This window comes from Nothobranchius furzeri, chromosome 13 (assembly GCF_043380555.1).
Source record: "Nothobranchius furzeri strain GRZ-AD chromosome 13, NfurGRZ-RIMD1, whole genome shotgun sequence".
NCBI classification, from domain to species: domain Eukaryota; kingdom Metazoa; phylum Chordata; class Actinopteri; order Cyprinodontiformes; family Nothobranchiidae; genus Nothobranchius; species Nothobranchius furzeri.
Genome location: NC_091753.1, coordinates 41,787,869 through 41,807,289, shown reverse-complemented (window position 1 = coordinate 41,807,289; position 19,421 = coordinate 41,787,869). Strand labels below are relative to the sequence as shown.

The window sequence follows — 19,421 nt, the reverse complement described above, 5'->3', positions numbered from 1 at the left end:
TCATTAGAGGGTTGTATTTATGTGTAGCCTTTTCTGCCTCCCTGGCTGAGTCTCATTTGTTTGTCGTCCTCGTTTGCCGTGCAGGGTGAGACTCAGTACTCGAGCCACTCCAGCAGCAACACACTGTCCAGTAACGCATCCAGCGGCCACAGTGACGAGCGCTGGTTTGATGGAGGCGGTGTTGGTCTTGTTGACCTAGTTGATCCTGACCCTGACCTTCTCAACAAAGGAGGCTCCAGTGACAGTGGCATCGACGCCTCCAATCACTACAACAATCGCCACGGAAACATGTCCAATAACCAGTTTCACAAGGCCACGCACAGCTCTGCAACCTACAGCGGCATCCAGGAGCTGTCCACGGGAAGGACCATTGGTAGAGGAGAGGCTAAGAAACGAGAATCTTCCCCACTCCTTCCAGCTGCTGACAGTCAGACCAAAGGGTACCTGACTAAGACTTTCCCACTTCCTGGCTCCAGCGTGGAGAAGATAGATCCTTTCAAACCCAGGTAAGAGCTAACATAAGACACATTTCTGTTTCATCATCTTTGAAGGGCAGATTCAGTCCACGTCTGAGGCTTTTATTTTACAAAAAACTTGTAATTACTAACAATTTTGTAAGTATTAAAGTGATAAATTGTGCATTTTTAGGTGTTTTTCTATATAAAAGCCTTATTGCTGCACAATCCCTGATAAACATACAGATTACCATGGTAAATTCCTGCAGTCATTTAAAACGCAAACACACTTGATACTGGATTAAAACAATCTGTGTTTAAAACCTCTGTGTCACCAGCTTTAATGCTGCCGTCTGTCAGTGGGGATCTGAGCACCAGTGGACAGCATCATCATAACAATTTCACAGCAGAGAGTCGGTGTAAACTCTCCTGTTTTTCTGTTTATTTAAGGCTGAATTTGTCTAATTTAAGACCTGATGAGGGACAGACTATTTACTGCTGCTTGTTTGAAAGTTAAAATGTTACCCGCTGCATGTTTGTGGTTGAAATGTGGATTGTGTTTGATTCGTCATGCATCAATCTGTTTCTTTAAGGACCTACACACCACAGGGTTACAAGACTCCATCAGGAGAGAAAGCACGGCCTGTCCGAGCATCTACGGCCACACCCACTTCAGCTCAGATGAGCTCCACTCCTTTATCCAGCTCCGCCCTCAAGGCCTTTTATGGGAAGAGCAAATCGACTGCAAAACAGACGGAAGAGGGCAACACCTCGTCGCTTTCTAACACAACTTCAACATCCAGTTCTGACAGCAGCCACAGCAAGAAGTAACGGAGTCCCCGTTTAACAAAGTCTCATTTAGGAAAAGACGCGGCTTCTGAAATACTAAAAATCAGCTGATCTCTCATCTCACCAGGCATGTGGATACAAACTCAAAGAACGTGTTTGGGCAACCTCGACTCCGAGCATCACTGAGGGACCTGCGTTCTCCCCGTCGGACGTACAAGAGCACCATCGAAGACGACCTAAAGAAACTAATCATCATGGACGGCCCCGGAGAGATGTCACAGACTGATCTGGTGTGGAGCCTCTCGTGTTTGACAGCAGTTTTGTTGTCATGAACACAGCTCTGACCTGTGATGTTTGTCCTTGTAGTCTCCCAGACACAACCTGCAACGCACCTTTTCAGACGAGTCCCTGTGCAGCGGGCGTAGAGACGCTAGCTTCGCCTGCTCCGAGAACCAGATGAACCCCACAGATGTGCTGTTCACCTGCACGCTGCCCACCCGTAAACACTCAAGCTCCTCCAACCACATGCAGAGCAAGAAGAGTGAGTGTTAGAGCTGATGGATTAGGAATACTTCTGAATGTTGCATCCTACATGCTGCTTATCCCCTTCTTTCTGCCTTCAGTGCCACTCTCTGCATCAGAGTTGTCCCTTACTGAGATAAGAGACAAAGTCCCACCACTGAGGAGGCTCGATCCTGGACTGATGCCTCTCCCTGACACGGCCTGTGGACTTGAGTGGTCCAGCCTGGTCAATGCTGCTAAAGCCTACGAAGGTGGGTGAAGGGACAAACCCAAAATCGGATATAAAAATAACACGTGATACATTTACCCAACACTACTGAAGGAGAAAGAGGACATTCATCACCCAAATGTTTCTTTTCTTGGCTCTGCTCTCCACCTGTGCAGAGCATCCAGTTTGTGTTACGAACAGTAAAAATATTAAATAATAAATAATCACATGTCTTTGCTGCAGCACAAAGAGCCGTTTCTGAGCCGCAACTTGGAGGTCCAGAGACGAGACCAGCCAACAGTCCGGTCCAGTTTCAGACTCCTCAGACGCCACGAACTACACCAACGTTCAGTGGGTAGGTGTGCCTCTGCTCCAGCTGCTAACACGATCAGGTGTTACTGGGAACTTTTCAGGAGGTTTTAAAACCCTAGTGGAATGTTTGTTTCCCGAATAATTGGGGGGTTTTGGCAGCTGAGTGTTTATAGTATTTGAATCTTCTTGGTTTACAGTGATGAGGTTCCCAACGATTTGTCGGGTCGGCTTCACCACCTAGAGATGATGTTAAAACAGCTGAACAATGACCTAGAGAAGGTGATTTTATTTTTCATGTATAAAATTCAGCGATAATTTTTAACCAAGAACATGGAAGCATTTTTACATGATCAGCGGGAAGGACGCACTCAACTTGTTGCCGTTAATTTTTGTCGTGTTTTCTCATTTTGTTTGTTTCTCTCCTCAGGAGAAGCAGGATAAAGTCGTCCTGCTAGCAGAAATGGCGAACCTGCGAGAGAACAACCAGCGGCTGCAGGAGGAGAGTCAGACTGCCAGCCAGCAGCTGCGCCAGTTCAGCAAGCTCATCACCAACCTCAACAAATCGGAAAGTGACCACGAGGCTCGCACCCTTACTCACGACAGCAACTCAAAGAGAGAGTGATGGACAGCTGCTGCAGACTATGAAACTTGGGCTCGTGAGAACTACAATAGATCCATGATTCTTTGCACTTGCAGGTGTGGCATAGGACACAGCGATGTCAACCCCTCAGCTCACACTGAACTGCCCTAATCCAGAACTGATGAGGAATAAAATAAGCAGAAACAACAATCTGGATTTCTAAAACAACACCCTTCTGCCCCTCGTCTGTTCAATGAGCCCCGTTTATTTTTCTAAACTGAAGTGAAGACGTCTCACTGTTACGATGCATATAAATACATTACTATGCCAGAAGAGTGGCGAGGAGAGGAGAGCCCGACTGTTTAAGACAACACATCACCTGGAGAGGCCTAATACTGTTTCTGCAGCAAATCAGACCAAAATAAACTAGACTGCATTTCCCAGAATGCACCACACTGGGTTGGAAGGTCTACAGTGCTGTGGACAGGTGCCTGTGTGGTCCAATTCTCATGCAGCCACATTATCAACGTTGTACTGAAGGAAGGAGAGATGTGTGACGGTACAAAACTCAGAAGCATTCCTGCACAACAGTGTTTGAGGCAAGAAGAATTTAATTGTGTGTGTGTGTGTGTGTGTGTGTGTGTGTGTGTGTGTGTGTGTGTGTGTGTGTGTGTGTGTGGACAAGTGAGTGATGAACAGACCTGTTTGCTGTAAGATGAGACTTTTGGACCATGATTCTCTTCTGTCCTCTTGTCACGGACGAACCGCGACCCTCCTCACCTCACTGATCAGAGCGTGAAACATCAGCATCATATCTTTTATTGTCTGTAGTGTTTTGACTTGAATTTCCCAGTTTTTAGCAGTGCCCTGTCATCTCAGATATAAGCATAATGGATCACTACTTTTATCCTGAGTTATTTTTGTGTTTTAAAGAATAGTTGTGACATTTAAAGTGTTATGCTTCCTCTCTGTGTAAAAGGAGAACACCATTATTCACGGTGTCTCAAACAGATGAAAAGACTTTTACATACAAGTTAATCATGATAATCAGTACTGTAAATTATTGACACGTTTGAAAGGAAAGTGGGTGCCTTTTCACTTTAACACTAATATCGACTTGAACATCCTTTTTAAAATTAATGTTGCTATTTTCAATCTGTCAGAATTAAACCTAAAAACCAAATTCATACTGAAAGTTTGAGCCAATAGCTCCATCAAACTTAAACTCAACAGAAGGTTAAACATAATCCATCACAATGTCTAACTAGTCCTGTGGTTTTAATCTAAATGAAGCTTCTGGCATAAATATGTTTGACTGGAAACTTTAACTGCACATGAAATTTACTGAACACTGAATCTTCTTCAGGACGTGTGTGTGTGTGTGTGTGTGTGTGTGTGTGTGTGTGTGTGTGTGTGTGTGTGTGTGTGTGTGTGTGTGTGTGTGTGTGTGTGTGTGTGTGTGTGTGTGTGTGTGTGTGTGTGTGTGTGTCCATCCCTAAACCTTGTAATGAACCCAAATGAACACAACAAATGGCTTCCCTAATGGTAATATTGTCTACCATATCTATTTTCCTACAGAAATGTGTCTTTGTTTGGATCCTGGTACTTTATGGACAGTTGTTTCCAGTAGTAGATAAATCTGAAATGTTTCAGATAAATACAAAAAAATGTGGTTTTGTATTCAGATGGACATCAGCAGGATTCCAGATCTAAAAGCAGATCAGACTTTCCAGCTTACTCAGGTTCCTTAAGATGCTGTTAATCACCCAACATCGTCGCCGTCGGAGGGTTTGTGCTGCTGCTTGTACAGGTTTAGGCATCCCTTTAATATTTGTGGTTAACGGGACTTTTTAAAAAGAAGACGATGTTTGAACTGACTGATGTGGAGAATCTGCCACTTGGGCCAGAAACAGGATTTTTGACGGTTCAACAGTTACTTTCCATGAACTAACTAAATGCTGTGATGAGCTGTTTTTGAATTTGTACTGTTGATTTTCTGAAACCCATCCCTCTCGCACAAGTAGGAACAAGTAGTTTATTATGGCTTCTAACTGGACAAGAAACTGCTCGTATTTTTATAACATCAGCTTTAATTTCCTCGTGTCTCTGGTCCACTGTACTCGAGGGTAGGAGCGTTCAGACCTCTCAGCAACAGGTGTTTAGTAAAGAACTCCATCTTCAGCTGGTGGTTTTATTTAGTCTTAATCTTTCATTTGCTTTCGTAAAAGGGGTGAGCTTTCTTTTTATGAACATAAACAATCTGTGTAATTTTAAGCTATTTGAACAAGTCACTAATTCTTTATTGCTAACTGTATGATAGCTTTTTTATGTTGAATATTTTTTATAATTTATTTTTTAACACATTGTTGCAGAACATATAAAGATAAGAAGGTACTGTGTGTGTTTATATTGCCGTTTCATCTTTGATTCCTTGTCCGGTTCTCTCTGCTGTTGGCCGAAGAATGTTCAGCAAACCAGACATTTCTGTTTTCTTTGGGTTTTAATGACTTGTACATTTAAGTGTAAATTATGTTTTCATTATTTTATAAAAAAATATATTAAAATAACTATGAACATTGACTTGTTTCGTGTGTATTTGTGAATTAGAAATGTGTTAAAATTATACAAAATACCTGCTTATGGATGGAAAATATGGAGGTTTTAACTTTTTATTGGTTTTTGCAAAAATACAAAAGGAAATCCATGTTAGAATACTTGGTAAATATTTTAAACATTTGCAACCAAAGCTTGTATTTCTATTTGATTAGAATCCATAAAATGTTTTAGAATATTCAGGGAATGAAAATTAAATTAGCTAAAAAAGCTAAAATTGTACAAATGGTAAAGATATTACCAAGGTTGAAAAACATGTTCAAGGTTATTTAAATGATCAGTTTTACGTAGCCATTTTAATCTAAGTGCACATTTGGGTGACGATTTAATAATTCAGATATTAGTGAATGAGAATAATCTTTAGCTCTTAAAACTTTGGTTTTAGAAAAAAATGTTAACAAATATTTAAATGAAGCCAATTTCCAAGAGGTTTTGATAGGTTCAAGTTTTATTTTCCAACATAAAATACAAAACAGTGAATAAAAATAAACTTTGCTCTGTACATTACAAATGCACACAGTGAAAATGTATTAATTGCCATCTGGAGCCTTTATGTCATCGGGCACATTTCCGAGCTGAAGTGGGTTTATATAAAGTCTACGATCCACAGGCAAGACACTCGTCTCGGTTCTCCAGAGAACACACCATGGCTGCTTTGTTCCTCTCCTTGACCTCCTCCTCTGAGGCCTTGCTCTCCGGCACCTCCTTCAGCTTCTCCTTGTTCAGGGTGAACTGGATGGGGTTGGCGGCGGGCTTCGTCCTTAGGTAATACATTCCCGTCTTTAATCCCTGTGAAGAAGAGGAAAAAAATAATTAATTCAGCATTTCTATTCAACAGTTTACAGTGGGGCAAAAAAGTATTTAGTCAGCCACCGATTGTGCAAGTTCTCCCACTTAAAATGATGACAGAGGTCAGTAATTTACATCATAGGTACACTTCAACTGTGAGAGACAGAATGAGAAAAAAAAAATCCATGAATTCACATGACAGGATTTTTAAAGAATTTATTTGTAAATCAGGGTGGAAAATAAGTATTTGGTCAATAACAAAAATGCAACTCAATCCTTTGTAACATAACCTTAGTTGGCAATAACAGAGGTCAAACAATTACTATAGGTCTTTACCAGGTTTGCACACACAGCAGCTGGTATTTTGGCCCATTCCTCCATGCAGATCTTCTCAAGAGCAGTGATGTTTTGGGGCTGTCGCCGAGCAACACGGACTTTTAACTCCCTCCACAGATTTTCTATGGGATTGAGGTCTGGAGACTGGCTAGGCCACTCCAGGACTTTCAAATGCTTCTTATGGAGCCACTCCTTTGTTGCCCGGGCGGTGTGTTTGGGATCATTGTCATGTTGGAAGACCCAGCCACGTTTCATCTTCAAAGCTCTCACTGATGGAAGGAGGTTTTGGCTCAGAATCTCACGATACATGGCCCCATTCATTCTGTCCTTAACACGGATCAGTCGTCCTGTCCCCTTAGCAGAAAAACATCCCCAAAGCATGATGTTCCCACCCCCATGCTTCACAGTAGATATGGTGTTCTTGGGATGCAACTCCGTATTCTTCTTCCTCCAAACACGACGAGTTGAGTTTATCCCAAAAAGTTCTACTTTGGTTTCATCTGACCACATGACATTCTCCCAATCCTCTGCTGTATCATCCATGTGCTCTCTGGCAAACTTCAGATGGGCCTGGACATGCACTGGCTTCAGCAGCGGAACACGTCTGGCACTGCAGGATTTGATTCCCTGGTTTTGTAGTGTGTTACTGATGGTGACCTTTGTTACTGTGGTCCCAGCTCTCATCAGGTCGTTCACCAGGTCCCCCTGTGTGGTTCTGGGATTCTTGCTCACCGTTCTCATGATCATTTTGACTCCACGGGATGAGATCTTGCATGGAGCCCCAGATCGAGGGAGATTATCAGTGGTCTTGTATGTCTTCCATTTTCTGATAATTGCTCCCACAGTTGATTTTTTCACACCAAGCTGCTTGCCTATTGTAGATTCACTCTTCCCAGTCTGGTGCAGGTCTACAATTCTTTTCCTGGTGTCCTTCGAAAGCTCTTTGGTCTTGGCCATAGTGGAGTTTGGAGTCTGACTGTTTGAGGCTGTGGACAGGTGTCTTTTATACAGATAATGAGTTCAAACAGGTGCCATTAATACAGGTAACAAGTGGAGGACAGAAAAGCTTCTTAAAGAAGATGATATAGGTCTGTGAGAGCCAGAGATTTTCCTTGTTTGAAGTGACCAAATACTTATTTTCCACCCTGATTTACAAATAAATTCTTTAAAAATCCTGCCATGTGAATTCAGGGATTTTTTTCACATTCTGTCTATCACAGTTGAAGTGTACCTATGATGTAAATTACTGACCTCTGTTAGGGCTGCTCAATTAATCGAATTTTAGTCACGATTACGATCTGAGTTTTGAACGATTATAAAAAACAAAACAAGCCGATTATTTGCTCCTCCCACTTGCGCTGCCCTGAGTTGCAAATGAAGCGCTCCTCCACAGTGTTGCCAACTTGGCGACTTCGACGCTATTTCCAACAGCTTTTCAGACCCCCTTCTTGACTTTTTAAATCTTAAAAGTACCTAGCGAACACCTCAGAAACATCTCTGGTAACCCTTAGCTACTTTCTGGATAACTGTCGACATTTCCTGCAGGTTAGCTAAACACTCCGCCTGCGCTCCGGACCGTTCTTCACAACATTAGGAAAGGGAATGATGTAGTGATGTGTCGGTCGCTAAAGAAACAGCTCTCGGAACCGGCTCCATGTTGGAGTAACCAGAGTGAGTGACACACACACCGCACCTGCGGGCTCCTGAGCCGCTAAAAACGGCTAAATGTGCACGTGCAGCTTGCCCCGATTGCTGTGAGACCGGGGTGGGGGGTGCAGCTGTGGTTGGGACAATTATTACATTAACTGTTGGACCTGTAAATAAATAGTTTATAAATAAGGTAGAAATAAGTTCCTCACGCTGATAAATAATAACCAACCTCTCTGAGGACACGGTGCTAGTGCACGCTCCTACAGCACCTTGACACGACTCAATAAATGTTATGCAACATTTTGTGAACATCAATTTATTTGCATTTATTTGTTATAAATGCCACTGTATAATTCTTGCTGTCAGTATTTACAAGATATTGGTATTTGGTTCTGTACTCGTTAGACTTACATGAGTTAAACCAAGGTCTATAGCTCTTGGGTCATAAACTATGGGCTGTAAGTATATTGGTCTTTTTATACTGGGAATCAGGAGTTATTTTAGTGATCATCTTGTTTCTTATTTATTTTTTGTCCTGATTGTGCCCTGAGCAATTTTATGACTGAATAAAAACAAATAAAATCAACATAAATAGAAAAATCGTCCTAAATAATCATGATCTCAATTTCAGTCACCATAATCGTGATTATTTTTGCCATAATCGAGCAGCCCTAACCTCTGTCATCATTTTAAGTGGGAGAACTTGCACAATCGGTGGCTGACTAAATACTTTTTTGCCCCACTGTATCTTTGTCTCGCAGACGTTAGCGCACCTGTTTCCAACCGTAGAAGTGCATGCTGGATAGTTTTCCATAGTTTGGCTCTGCGATGTGGATGTTCAGCGACTGGCTCTGGTCTATGTAGGCACCACGGTCGGCAGCCATCTTTAATACAGTCTTCTGGGAGATTTCCCAAACAGTTTTATACAGCTGCTTCAAATCATCTGGAATCTCACCGATGTCCTGTCAAAATGAAAAAGTTCCTATTATTGATCATTTTACAAGAAAAACGTGTTAAGTGGATCTGGAAATGTCAAGTTACTTGAACAGATCCGTTGTTGGCGATCAGACTGTTCTTCATCTCCTCGCTCCACAGCCCCTTCTCCGTCAGGTCTTTGAGCAGGTGAGGATTAACAATCTGGAACTCTCCAGAGAGGACCCTGCGAGTGTAGATGTTGCTGGTGTAGGCTTCGATGGACTCGTTGTTACCCAGGATCTGGGCGGTGGACGCTGTGGGCATCGGGGCGAGCAGCAGGCTATTTCTCACGCCATGTTTAGCGATCTTCTCTTTCAGCAGCTTCCAGTCCCACAGGTCTGTAGGCGTCTTGTCCCACATGTCGTATTGCAGGATGCCCTTGCTGACAGGGGAACCTTCGTAGGTCTCGTACGGTCCGAACTCGGCAGCTAGCTCGCAGCTCGCCTCCAGAGCAGCGTAGTAGATGGTCTCAAAAATCTGGATGTTTAGCAACTGAGCCTCTGGGCTTTCGAAGGGATAACGCATCAGGATGAAGGCATCTGCCAAACCTTGAACTCCAATTCCTATTGGCCTGTGGCGCTTGTTGGACTTCTCAGCTTCAGGAACTGGGTAGTAGTTGATTTCAATGACCTTGTTGAGGTTTTTGACAATAACTTTGGTCACAGATGCCAGCTTCTTGAAGTCAAAAGTCCGTTCTGGTGTGACGTACATGTTGAGAGCAATGGAGGCAAGGTTACACACCGCCACCTCGTCTTTGCTGGTGTACTCAACAACTTCGGTGCACAGGTTGCTGCATTTGATGGTGCCCAGATTCTGCTGGTTACTCTTCCTGTTACATGCATCTTTGTACAGCATGTATGGCGTTCCCGTTTCTGTCTGGGACTCAATAATGGCATACCAGAGCTGCTGAGCCTTCACCACACGCTTCACCCTCCCCTCGTTTTCATATTTAGTGTACAGTTTTTCAAACTCCTCCCCCCAGCACTCGTCCAGCCCAGGACACTCGTTGGGACACATTAGGGACCAGTTTTGGTTACTCTCCACTCTCTTCATGAACAGATCTGGAATCCACAGGGCATAGAAGAGGTCTCTGGCTCTCTGCTCCTCCTTTCCTGTGTTCTTCTTCAGCTCCAGGAAGTCAAACACATCAAAGTGCCATGGCTCCAGGTACATGGCAAAGGCTCCAGGTCTTTTGTTCCCCCCCTGATCAACATAGCGAGCAGTATTGTTGTAAACTCTCAACATGGGCACCAGCCCGTTGGAGTTACCATTGGTACCAGCGATGTAGCTCCCGGTTGATCTGATACAGCTGACCGCCACGCCAATGCCTCCGGCGGATTTGGAAATGAGGGCACACTGCTTAAGAGTGTCATAAATGCCTTCGATGCTGTCGTCTTTCATGGCGAGGAGGAAGCAGCTGGACAGCTGTGGCCGGTTGGTTCCTGCGTTGAAGAGGGTTGGTGAGGCGTGGGTGAACCACTTCTCTGACAGCAGGTTGTACGTCTCAATGGCTGCATCGATGTCTCTCTCATGGATCCCAACAGACACCCTCATGAGCATGTGCTGCGGACGCTCGGCCACTTTTCCATTGATCTTCAGCAGATAGGAGCGCTCCAGGGTTTTGAAGCCGAAGAAGTTGTAAGAGAAATCTCTGTCGTAAATTATGGCCGAATTGAGGCGGTCTTTGTTCTCCAGAACAATGTTGAGCGTCTCTTTTGAGATCATGGGGGAGTGCTGCTTGTTCAGAGGATTGATGTAGTTGTACAGGTCTTCCATCACTTCACTAAACACTTTTTTCGTCTCTTTGTGGAGGTTTGAGACAGCGATCCTTGCGGCGAGAATGGCATAGTCGGGGTGTTTAGTTGTCAGTGTGGCAGCAATTTCGGCTGCCAGCGTGTCAAGCTCCACAGTGGTGACACCGCTGTACAAACCCTGGATCACCTTCATTGTGATTTGAGCTGGATCCACGAAATCTGAATTTAGACCGTAGCAAAGCTTCTGGATGCGAGAGGTGATTTTATCAAACATGACTCGCTCATGGCGTCCATCTGAAAAAAAATACAAATATATATCTCACTGATGTTGCTTTTAGAAGGTGTGAGCAGACTTTTCATTTAATTCACAATAAATGTAGTTTTGCACCACCTGCTGGGAATATGTGGACAAGCGTTTGCCTGCAGTAGTTGCTGCATTACTAATTAACCTGCAGCTCTTCACCCAGGGAGGAGGAAACCCATCTAACACACAAAGTACATTAAATCTTGAGGGGTTTTAATTTTTTAACGAACCTTCTTTTATAAACCCAATGAGAGATTGTATATCTTCTTCTCCATTAAAATAAAGTATCAACACAGTGTGATTCAACATAACAAAATAAATCAAATGTTGTTAGGTATTTATTTTCCCAGCTAACCACAATGAAACACCGGAACTATGTCTTATTAATAATAATAATTTACCACTTAACGATAAAGACACTTTAGAGATGAGGACGTTGACTGGATCAGGGATTCGTGTGGGCCTGTTACACTGATTTTGGCGCCATCTGTAACAAAGACTCAATTCTGAGTCTGGAGTAAACAGACGATGGCTTAAAAACGACGTTTTTTCCTGCCAAATGTGCTTCTGACGGACTTATACGCAATATTACTAAAGAGTCCACATGTTAAAAGTTAGCTAAACAACGCAGTTGGATGGGCAGTCGATTCTCTGAAGGTGACCAGGTTCAGGTTTAATGGCTAACGTAGAGAAATTAAAGGTTCAGTTTTGAAACAAATTCCCTAATCAGAGAAGTAAAATTAGAGCCGCTGTTTTATTATTCTGGAAAACCCAAAAGTAGAAAGTGAACAGCGTGCTAGAATATAATTGTAATGCTCTTGCTAGTAACTCACCTCGTTTGATAACGTGCATCATGTTGAATTGGTGTTACTGGTCAGCCGAGGTAACAGAAAACGCACGGTAAACCTCCCCACAGCTTCAAAATGTGCAGAGAAGCACAGAACCTAGACTCACACGCAGGACGAACCGCGAATGAAGCCTAAAAAACCCGCTAACGCTCTTTTTGTACGGAAGACGTTACACACCGGGGAAAATGTAGAGAATGAGTATTAACCAATCAGCAGCAAGAACGCACAGAGTGGCATGTAAAACAACTAATCACAGTAGAGGTAGGAATAACGAAGTAGAAGGAAGTGACGTATTTACGTTGCTTCCTATCCTTTGCATCTGGCGGGCTGAAAACAAAGTAGGTCATCCAACAGGTTTTGTTTGTTTTTTTGAACTGACGGTGGCTGAAAGGGTCACGAGATAGATAGATAGATAGATAGATAGATAGATAGATAGATAGATAGATAGATAGATAGATAGATAGATAGATAGATAGATAGATAGATAGATAGATAGATAGATAGATAGATAGATAGATAGATAGATAGATAGATGATAGATAGATAGAGATAGATAGATATAGAGATAGATAGATAGATAGATAGATAGATAGATAGATAGATAGATAGATAGATAGATAGATAGATAGAGATAGATATAGATATAGAGATAGATAGATAGATAGATAGATAGATAGATAGATAGATAGATAGATAGATAGATAGATAGATAGATAGATAGATAGATAGATAGATTTTATTTGTACTCTTTATAAATTATTTCACTAAAATAGATAGATAGGTTTTTATTTGTACTCTTTATAAATTATTTCACTTAAATAATTATTGGTAATTATAATTATAATTTGTGTTTAAATATGACTGTAATGACAACTCATCACAGGTAAGAGAAGGCTTGACATATTTTATTATGTCACAGCTAAAGTGACATCCAATAGTGTAGTCACACGGTTTGTCAGCATTAAGAATTTCACTCACAATTATGAGTTTAAGACACTTTTTCTAACTTTCAGTCATTTTTCAGAAATGTAATGTCACAATTATGAGTTTGAATGTCATGAGTGTGACTTTTAAAGTTAATAATTTGTTTAAAAGTAATACCATTGTGACTTTCATTGGAACTGAAGACTGATAATGCTGGGGACCTGCACACCCAGGTTTATTCGATCCTCACATGCAAACCCTGCTTGCTCTGCACCTGAGCTTGACTCTACTCCTCGCAGGTATTAGGCCCACAGAGGAGGCGCTTCAGGTGCTCACTGATGAGCTCCCCTCCCAGGTCTAGCTTCAGGAGCAGGCTCCAGTCTCCCATTTCCAGGTGAGGTCACCTGTTTTTTGTGGTTTTCATCTATCAAGGCCTTTGAATAACTCTTAGTTTGACTCCATTTCCTGAAGCCACTTTTTAAATGGGAAGAGAAGATCCCACGTCAGCCCCAGGGGACAGTTTCCCTCTATACCTGCAACTCCATCTTGGATAAGCAAAAGACAATGAATGGATGGATTATGAGTTTGAAACTCAAAATAATGATGCTTCAAGTTAGACCATCTTTATAATGACTTTCAAATTCACAATTTTAACATTGCAGTCATAATGATGTATAATTATCATATCAAGTCATAATTATTCTTGTCATGATTTTGGAATGGAGATATCATAAAATTGACATGCCACATGGCGGGGTTTTTTTTTTTCAAAGAACAATTGAATAAATTAAATTAAACTTGAAAAACTATTATTTTCTTCATAAACTAATTGGCTTTGATAAAATACAAAAAAAAAAACTAAATAATTTGTATCCAGGCATTTTTAAGGGCAGTTACTATTTCCGGTGTTGTGCCTAAAAGCGGCTGGCTGCCACAAAATGATTAGCCACTGCGGGATCGCGCACGGTTAGGGTAATTGCATTTCTAGACGAAATTCCCCGGGATTTCGCCTTAAAACTCGACATATCTAGCAATATGGACTTTGAGAAAGCAGAGATAACCTCTTCCGGTATTTAAACAGATGTTTATTGCGGATATTAGTTTTTTCCAGTTCAGAAGTTGTTTTAAGTGTTGCTATTTGTCTTAAACGTTCACATTGAGGATATATTAATCCTTTTTGCAATATTTGCGATTGAAAGATGGTTTGTGGTAAGAACTGACTTTCTTTATGTTACAGCCTTGATACTAAAAAATAAATAGTGTAAAATGGCGCCCTGTATTGAATGTAAAGTCAAACTTTGTATAAATGGAAATAAACAATTCTCCAGCAATTTGATTTTTTTCCCCTTCCTTTCTTTAGTCCACTTGACATGGAGCCACAGTTAACTAGTTTGGGGCACATTTTTACTTGAAAAATAGTATTTAAACTGATCAAGCTTTGACTTTACAATGACATTGTGTAGGTTACTATCTATGCATTACTTTGCTCTATTTAAAAGTAACAAGATAAAAGCACTTCATCACATAAAATTAAGATTGTCACTTGCCAAATGGTGACTACACCCTCCTGTTTACCTAGAAATGCCTAAAAATATCTTTAAATTATTTATTGATGATTTAATTGTAGACAACAAAAATGGCATTTTGCCAAAAAGTGATTGAATCGCTCAGTTTTTCATGGAGGCTAAAATTGGCCAAATAAGGGTTTCATGTATTATCTGTTGATGTTATTGTACTCATACTGTCTACTGTATCATCATAAACACCCCAAAAATGGCAACAAAAAAAAGAAGATAATTTCCCTTGCCAAAAATTGATTACAGTGTCCTGGTCACCTGTAAAGAGTTAAATTGACCTAAATATTACTTTATTTATTATCTCTTGATGTTATTAGTCACCACAGGATGCTGGGTCTCTTCCACATTCATAAACACCCCAAAAAATGGCAAAAAATGATACTTTCCCTTGCCAAAAATTGATTACAGTGTCCTGGTCACATGTAAAGGGTTAAATTGACCTAAATATTACTTCATTTGTCATCTCTTGATTTTATTAGTCCCATCACAGGATGCTGGGTCTCGTCCGGTTCCCACTCCATACCAGTTGGTGGCGCTAATGAACCGATTAGTTGTCTGCCAATAAACACCAAGAAGAAGTGTCATTTGATAGTGAGGCGTCATGAGAGTAGAACAAAACAGCTTGGATGAGTCGTCTGGGTAGGACTGTGGTCATTTGGGGTAATTTGATATTTCTTCACCAGAATTAATAAAACATCGAGGAGTTTCTGTGGATATATTGTCAACGAGCTGCTGACATTAAACCAGATCGTGTTTATTATGACTTATATTACGTCACGCATTTAACAAAATATAAATGAAGCCATGTCTTCAGAAAACTGCTGCACTGGACGCGTGGAGCTTTCGGACAGCTGACAGCTTCAGGAGCTGAAGATGGATCGATACATTGAAGCAGATGTCACCGTGTGCTCCTCGGTTCTGCTTCCTGTGTGACTTTCCCTCCTACATTTCACCACAAGTCTGTTGGACACGTAGCTGCATCCAGGACTGCAGAAGGACGCGGCCATGTCGAGGTCCAGTCGGAGGTACAAGCCTCTGCAGCAGAGCAACGGGGGCGGCTCGTTCCCCGCCTGTGACCGGGTGCGGATGCCCCGAGCCCGCGTGCTGCTGCTGTGTCTTCTCGGTGTCCTGGTGCTGGCGGTGGTGCTCGGTGTTTACCTGTCCAACGACACCGCGGGGACGCAGGTGAACCGCATGCCAGCTGCAGATCTGACTAAAGAAAAGGTAAAGCTAGCAACAATAAACATTATATCCCGTTGTTAATTGAGTTTTACCATTTATCTCTCATAAATGTTATATTTATTAATGGAAAACACTTAAAAATGACCCAAAATCTTTATTGTCCTTTGCATTTTAAACATTTCTTTATTTTCCACTCCATGAACGAGTGTTTGAATAGTTTTGAAAAGTGCTGGATCAAAATAATCTAAAGCAACCTTAATTTCTTCCTCTGACTCACCAGTTTTTTTTAATGACAGGTTTAGGTTTAGTTTAGGTTCTGTGATTATTCACCATAAATCTTTAATTCAGTTTGCACACTAACATAATCTTATTCACATTCTTTTAGTACAACATTAAATCATTCTAATCTGAGTTTGCCCCGTGTTTCTGCTTTATAGTATGTGATCAACTTTTTTATGAATATAGACGATACCTGTGGGGTGCGTCCTTCTTTTTTAATCGGATACTGTCAGTAGCCGCACAGGTCAGATCGTGTTTCCTGGTGCAGTTTTTCCCCTCTATTTTGTTTTCAGTCTGGGGTGAAGACGGCTTTGTTTTGAATCAAATTCCAAATCCCAGGAAGTGGCTGTATTTGTATAGCGCCTTCTACAACCCCCCAAGACGCTTCACTACACAGTCATGCACCCATTCATTCATGTAGCCACAGCTGCCTTGAGGCGCACTGACAGAGCACCAGCAGGCAAGGCGGGTTTGGTGTCTTGCCCAACAACACAATAGCAGCATTCTCTGGTCGGAGCCAGGATTGAACCTGCAACCTTCCGATTACCGGACATCCCACTCTAAAAAAAAAATCTGATTCCTTTGAAATATTTTATTGGGGTTAAGTAAATACAAATGTTTGTTCCATATAAAAATAGTCCTGATCACATTGAAGTTTTTCCATAACTAAACAAAACGTCACACTTATGTTTGTACATGTTGCTGGGAGATTTCGCTCTCATTTAATCTGTTTTACAAACATCGCTGCTTCCATTCCTGCTCTTTAATTTCCAGGTGACTTTTTTTCCTCCTCAGTGGTCCCACAAACCCAGTAAGGTCTCTCCAGCTCAGATCCGCCGTCTGGCCTCTCAGGTGGATGGCACTCGCCTGTGGGAGTCCTACCTGCGCCCAATCCTGATAGAAAGGCTTCCAGGAACAAAAGGCAGCCTTGCTGTACAGCAGGTGTGTTTACAATTATTTAAACACACACACATTTTAAACTCCTGATCTTTAACTGTCTGCTCTCCTTCAGCACATCACCTCCACCCTAACATCGCTGTCTGCTGGCTGGTCCATAGACCTGGACTCCTTCCAGTCTCCGACGCCTCGCGGTCAGGTCACCTTTACTAACATCATTGCCACTCTGGACCCGGCGGCTCGGCGGAGGCTCCTCCTGGCATGCCACTATGACTCCAAGGCCCTGCCTCCAGACCCGCTGGCTCCAGAGAGGGTGTTTGTGGGGGCCAGTGACTCTGCAGTGCCCTGTGCTATGATCCTGGAGCTGGCCACCTCTCTGGATGCTCAGCTCAGGTCATTCAAACAGCAGGTAGGCGTTTCTGGTCAGGGCTGCAGCTTGAGCAGAATTTGATTGTTTCTCAATTTTTGTTTTTCTGCCTTCTGAACAGTAAAGATGTAAGATGCTGATGTGTTTCAGCCCCCCCCCTTTATTCTCCTGTTCATCGCTGTGCCGCCAAGGCTGCAGTGTGGGTAGAAAATGCTGAGTCCCCTGTATGACTGCAGCAGTCATTTGTATAACACTAGCTCTCTCCAGAGGCTGTGCTTTACAGGAAGGAGCTGCTGCAACAGTGCTGCAGACAGACCAAAACTCACCTCAGACGCTGCTGCTTACAGAAGATGAGAGGACCTAGTTGAAATAGAAGATATTTGATGAAGATAAATCTTCCATTTCTTTTCTTTCTAGAAACTCCCAGTCACCCTACAGCTTGTGTTTTTTGATGGTGAGGAGTCGTTTGAAGAATGGACCACCACAGACTCGCTGTACGGCTCTCGCCACCTGGCTGAGCTCATGGCTAACACGCCTCTCGCTGCAGCCTCCACTCACGCCACCATGATCCAGGCCGTGGTGAGGACGCTGCGACCAGAACCAGCCGCGTTCTACAGTTACATCACAAATAAATAATGTTAACATGAGCTCTTCTGAACAGTAAATGTGTAGTAATTACCTTAACTACAGACTAAACTGGTCTCATTTTGGTGATGAAATCAAACATTTCTCACTAGTAGATAAACAAAACAATAATAAGCAATTATTCTCTGAGTAACCTGTTAGAAATAATCTGGATGATCCTGAAAACGTTGATACGATCAAACAACTGCTGAGAAAATAAGTTTAAAAAAATGTCCAAATTTATATTTAAAAAAACAAATGGAGCTAACTAAATAAATGTTCTTTTTAAAAACCTTTTCCAGAAGTGATGCTGAATAAAATATTTGTTTACATTTTGCTCTATATAATAGTTTTGCTCCACACAGACTTCAAATACCTAATTCTGGCTTTACGTTTTCTCCCTTTTAGGACCTCTTTGTTCTGCTGGATCTGCTCGGTGGTCCAGATCCACTGATTGCAAATCACTTCGATAACACGGCGCGGTGGTTTGACCGCCTGATAGCTGCAGGTAGGCCCTGGCTGTAAGTTTATGGAGAATCTTTGAATTCCTTCCTGTTGTGTCCAATCTCTTCTCCCTCCTCTCAGAGAAGAGGCTCCATCGGCAGGGTCTCCTGTCGTCTCACCCCTCAGAGCAGGCGTACTTTAGAAAAGATGTCTACCTCGGACCTGTGCAAGATGACCACATTCCCTTCCTCCACAAAGGTGAGCGACAAGATTTTAATGCCAGCCCCTTAAAACGCATCTGATCCCTTTGTTGTTGTTTTTTTCCTTACAGGTGTCCCTGTTGTACACATCATTGCCACTCCCTTCCCTCAGTTCTGGCATAAAATGGACGACACCGAGGAGAACATGCACCGTCCAACTGTGGAAAACCTCACTAAGATCGTGGCTGTGTTTCTGGCTGAATACCTGGGCTTCTGAACTGAAAACACCTTTTGGTGGAGGACCAAGCAGATTTAAACAGAGAAATCACCAGAAAGCCTCTGGTGAGACTAACTGAACAGGAGAATCCAGACACTGACGATGTCTCAGCTGCCGGGTTGGCTTCAGTGTCGTCTGAAGGATGCATCGGGACGGTTCTGTCTAAATGTGCTGTAAAGATTTTAATATAGCTCCTGGAAATGTGAATAAATTCTAAGTTTTATATTGTCTTGGTATAGTGGGGAACACTTGATGGCCTTAATGATTATTTATCCCGTTGCTTTGATGTAGAGGCGCTTTATCTTGGTTCAGTCTGATAGAAGCCCAGCAGCTCATATCTGAATAATTTCTCCAGATTTTGACTTCAGATCAGCTGCTTTGTTTTAAATTTAACAAATCATTCTTGAATTTAGCAACTGATTCGAGCTGGAGTTCTTCTGTGGAGGCAGACAGATGGGACCTTGGGAAAGAAAGTTATTGTTTATCTTTCAGACTTGCAGAGTCTGTGAATCCCA

General features: G+C 42.2%; 3 protein-coding genes and 1 long non-coding RNA gene across 4 annotated transcripts in view; 3 read left to right on the top strand and 1 right to left on the bottom strand.

Moving 5' to 3' along the window:
- The window catches only part of sipa1l3 (signal-induced proliferation-associated 1 like 3), a 74,901-nt gene extending 71,801 nt beyond the window's left edge, over nucleotides 1-3,100 (top strand). Inside the window, exons 17-24 of the mRNA XM_015951439.3 lie at nucleotides 85-506; nucleotides 1,049-1,282; nucleotides 1,372-1,534; nucleotides 1,611-1,785; nucleotides 1,868-2,017; nucleotides 2,218-2,329; nucleotides 2,484-2,565; nucleotides 2,714-3,100. Coding sequence (XP_015806925.1) covers nucleotides 85-506; nucleotides 1,049-1,282; nucleotides 1,372-1,534; nucleotides 1,611-1,785; nucleotides 1,868-2,017; nucleotides 2,218-2,329; nucleotides 2,484-2,565; nucleotides 2,714-2,908 — 1,533 coding nt within the window. The 3' untranslated portion in view covers nucleotides 2,909-3,100. The remainder of the gene's footprint in view (nucleotides 1-84; nucleotides 507-1,048; nucleotides 1,283-1,371; nucleotides 1,535-1,610; nucleotides 1,786-1,867; nucleotides 2,018-2,217; nucleotides 2,330-2,483; nucleotides 2,566-2,713) is intronic.
- Nucleotides 3,101-5,909: 2,809 nt separating this feature from the next.
- LOC107380274 (ribonucleoside-diphosphate reductase large subunit) lies at nucleotides 5,910-12,283 on the bottom strand. Its single transcript, XM_015951441.3, has 4 exons — nucleotides 12,121-12,283; nucleotides 9,296-11,277; nucleotides 9,028-9,216; nucleotides 5,910-6,268 (listed from the first exon to the last, which is right to left on the bottom strand). The coding sequence occupies exons 1-4, from the start codon at nucleotides 12,140-12,142 to the stop codon at nucleotides 6,077-6,079; spliced, it is 2,385 nt and encodes a 794-aa protein (XP_015806927.1). The 5' UTR covers nucleotides 12,143-12,283; the 3' UTR covers nucleotides 5,910-6,076.
- A 153-nt stretch (nucleotides 12,284-12,436) lies between these two features.
- On the top strand, nucleotides 12,437-13,666 carry LOC139062515 (uncharacterized). The gene is made up of 3 exons (XR_011516055.1): nucleotides 12,437-12,473; nucleotides 13,359-13,453; nucleotides 13,531-13,666. It is a non-coding gene; the product is annotated as an uncharacterized lncRNA (long non-coding RNA).
- Nucleotides 13,667-15,408: 1,742 nt separating this feature from the next.
- qpctla (glutaminyl-peptide cyclotransferase-like a) lies at nucleotides 15,409-19,133 on the top strand. The gene is made up of 7 exons (XM_015951442.3): nucleotides 15,409-15,860; nucleotides 16,893-17,039; nucleotides 17,110-17,403; nucleotides 17,779-17,940; nucleotides 18,394-18,493; nucleotides 18,571-18,687; nucleotides 18,761-19,133. The coding sequence occupies exons 1-7, from the start codon at nucleotides 15,642-15,644 to the stop codon at nucleotides 18,904-18,906; spliced, it is 1,185 nt and encodes a 394-aa protein (XP_015806928.1). The 5' UTR covers nucleotides 15,409-15,641; the 3' UTR covers nucleotides 18,907-19,133.
- The last annotated feature ends 288 nt before the right edge of the window (nucleotides 19,134-19,421 follow it).

Excerpts from the sequence above, each read along its gene's own strand:
- LOC107380274 (XM_015951441.3), bottom strand. The coding sequence starts at position 12,142 with ATGATGCACGTTATCAAACGAG. Across the intron at positions 11,278-12,120 it reads GATGCACGTTATCAAACGAG|ATGGACGCCATGAGCGAGTC; the intron begins GTGAGTTACTAG and ends ATTTTTTTTCAG. Across the intron at positions 6,269-9,027 it reads ACTTCTACGGTTGGAAACAG|GGATTAAAGACGGGAATGTA; the intron begins GTGCGCTAACGT and ends TCTTCTTCACAG.
- qpctla (XM_015951442.3), top strand. The coding sequence starts at position 15,642 with ATGTCGAGGTCCAGTCGGAGGTACAAGCCTCTGCAGCAGAGCAACGGG. Across the intron at positions 15,861-16,892 it reads CAGATCTGACTAAAGAAAAG|TGGTCCCACAAACCCAGTAA; the intron begins GTAAAGCTAGCA and ends TTTCCTCCTCAG. Across the intron at positions 17,941-18,393 it reads CCACCATGATCCAGGCCGTG|GACCTCTTTGTTCTGCTGGA; the intron begins GTGAGGACGCTG and ends TCTCCCTTTTAG.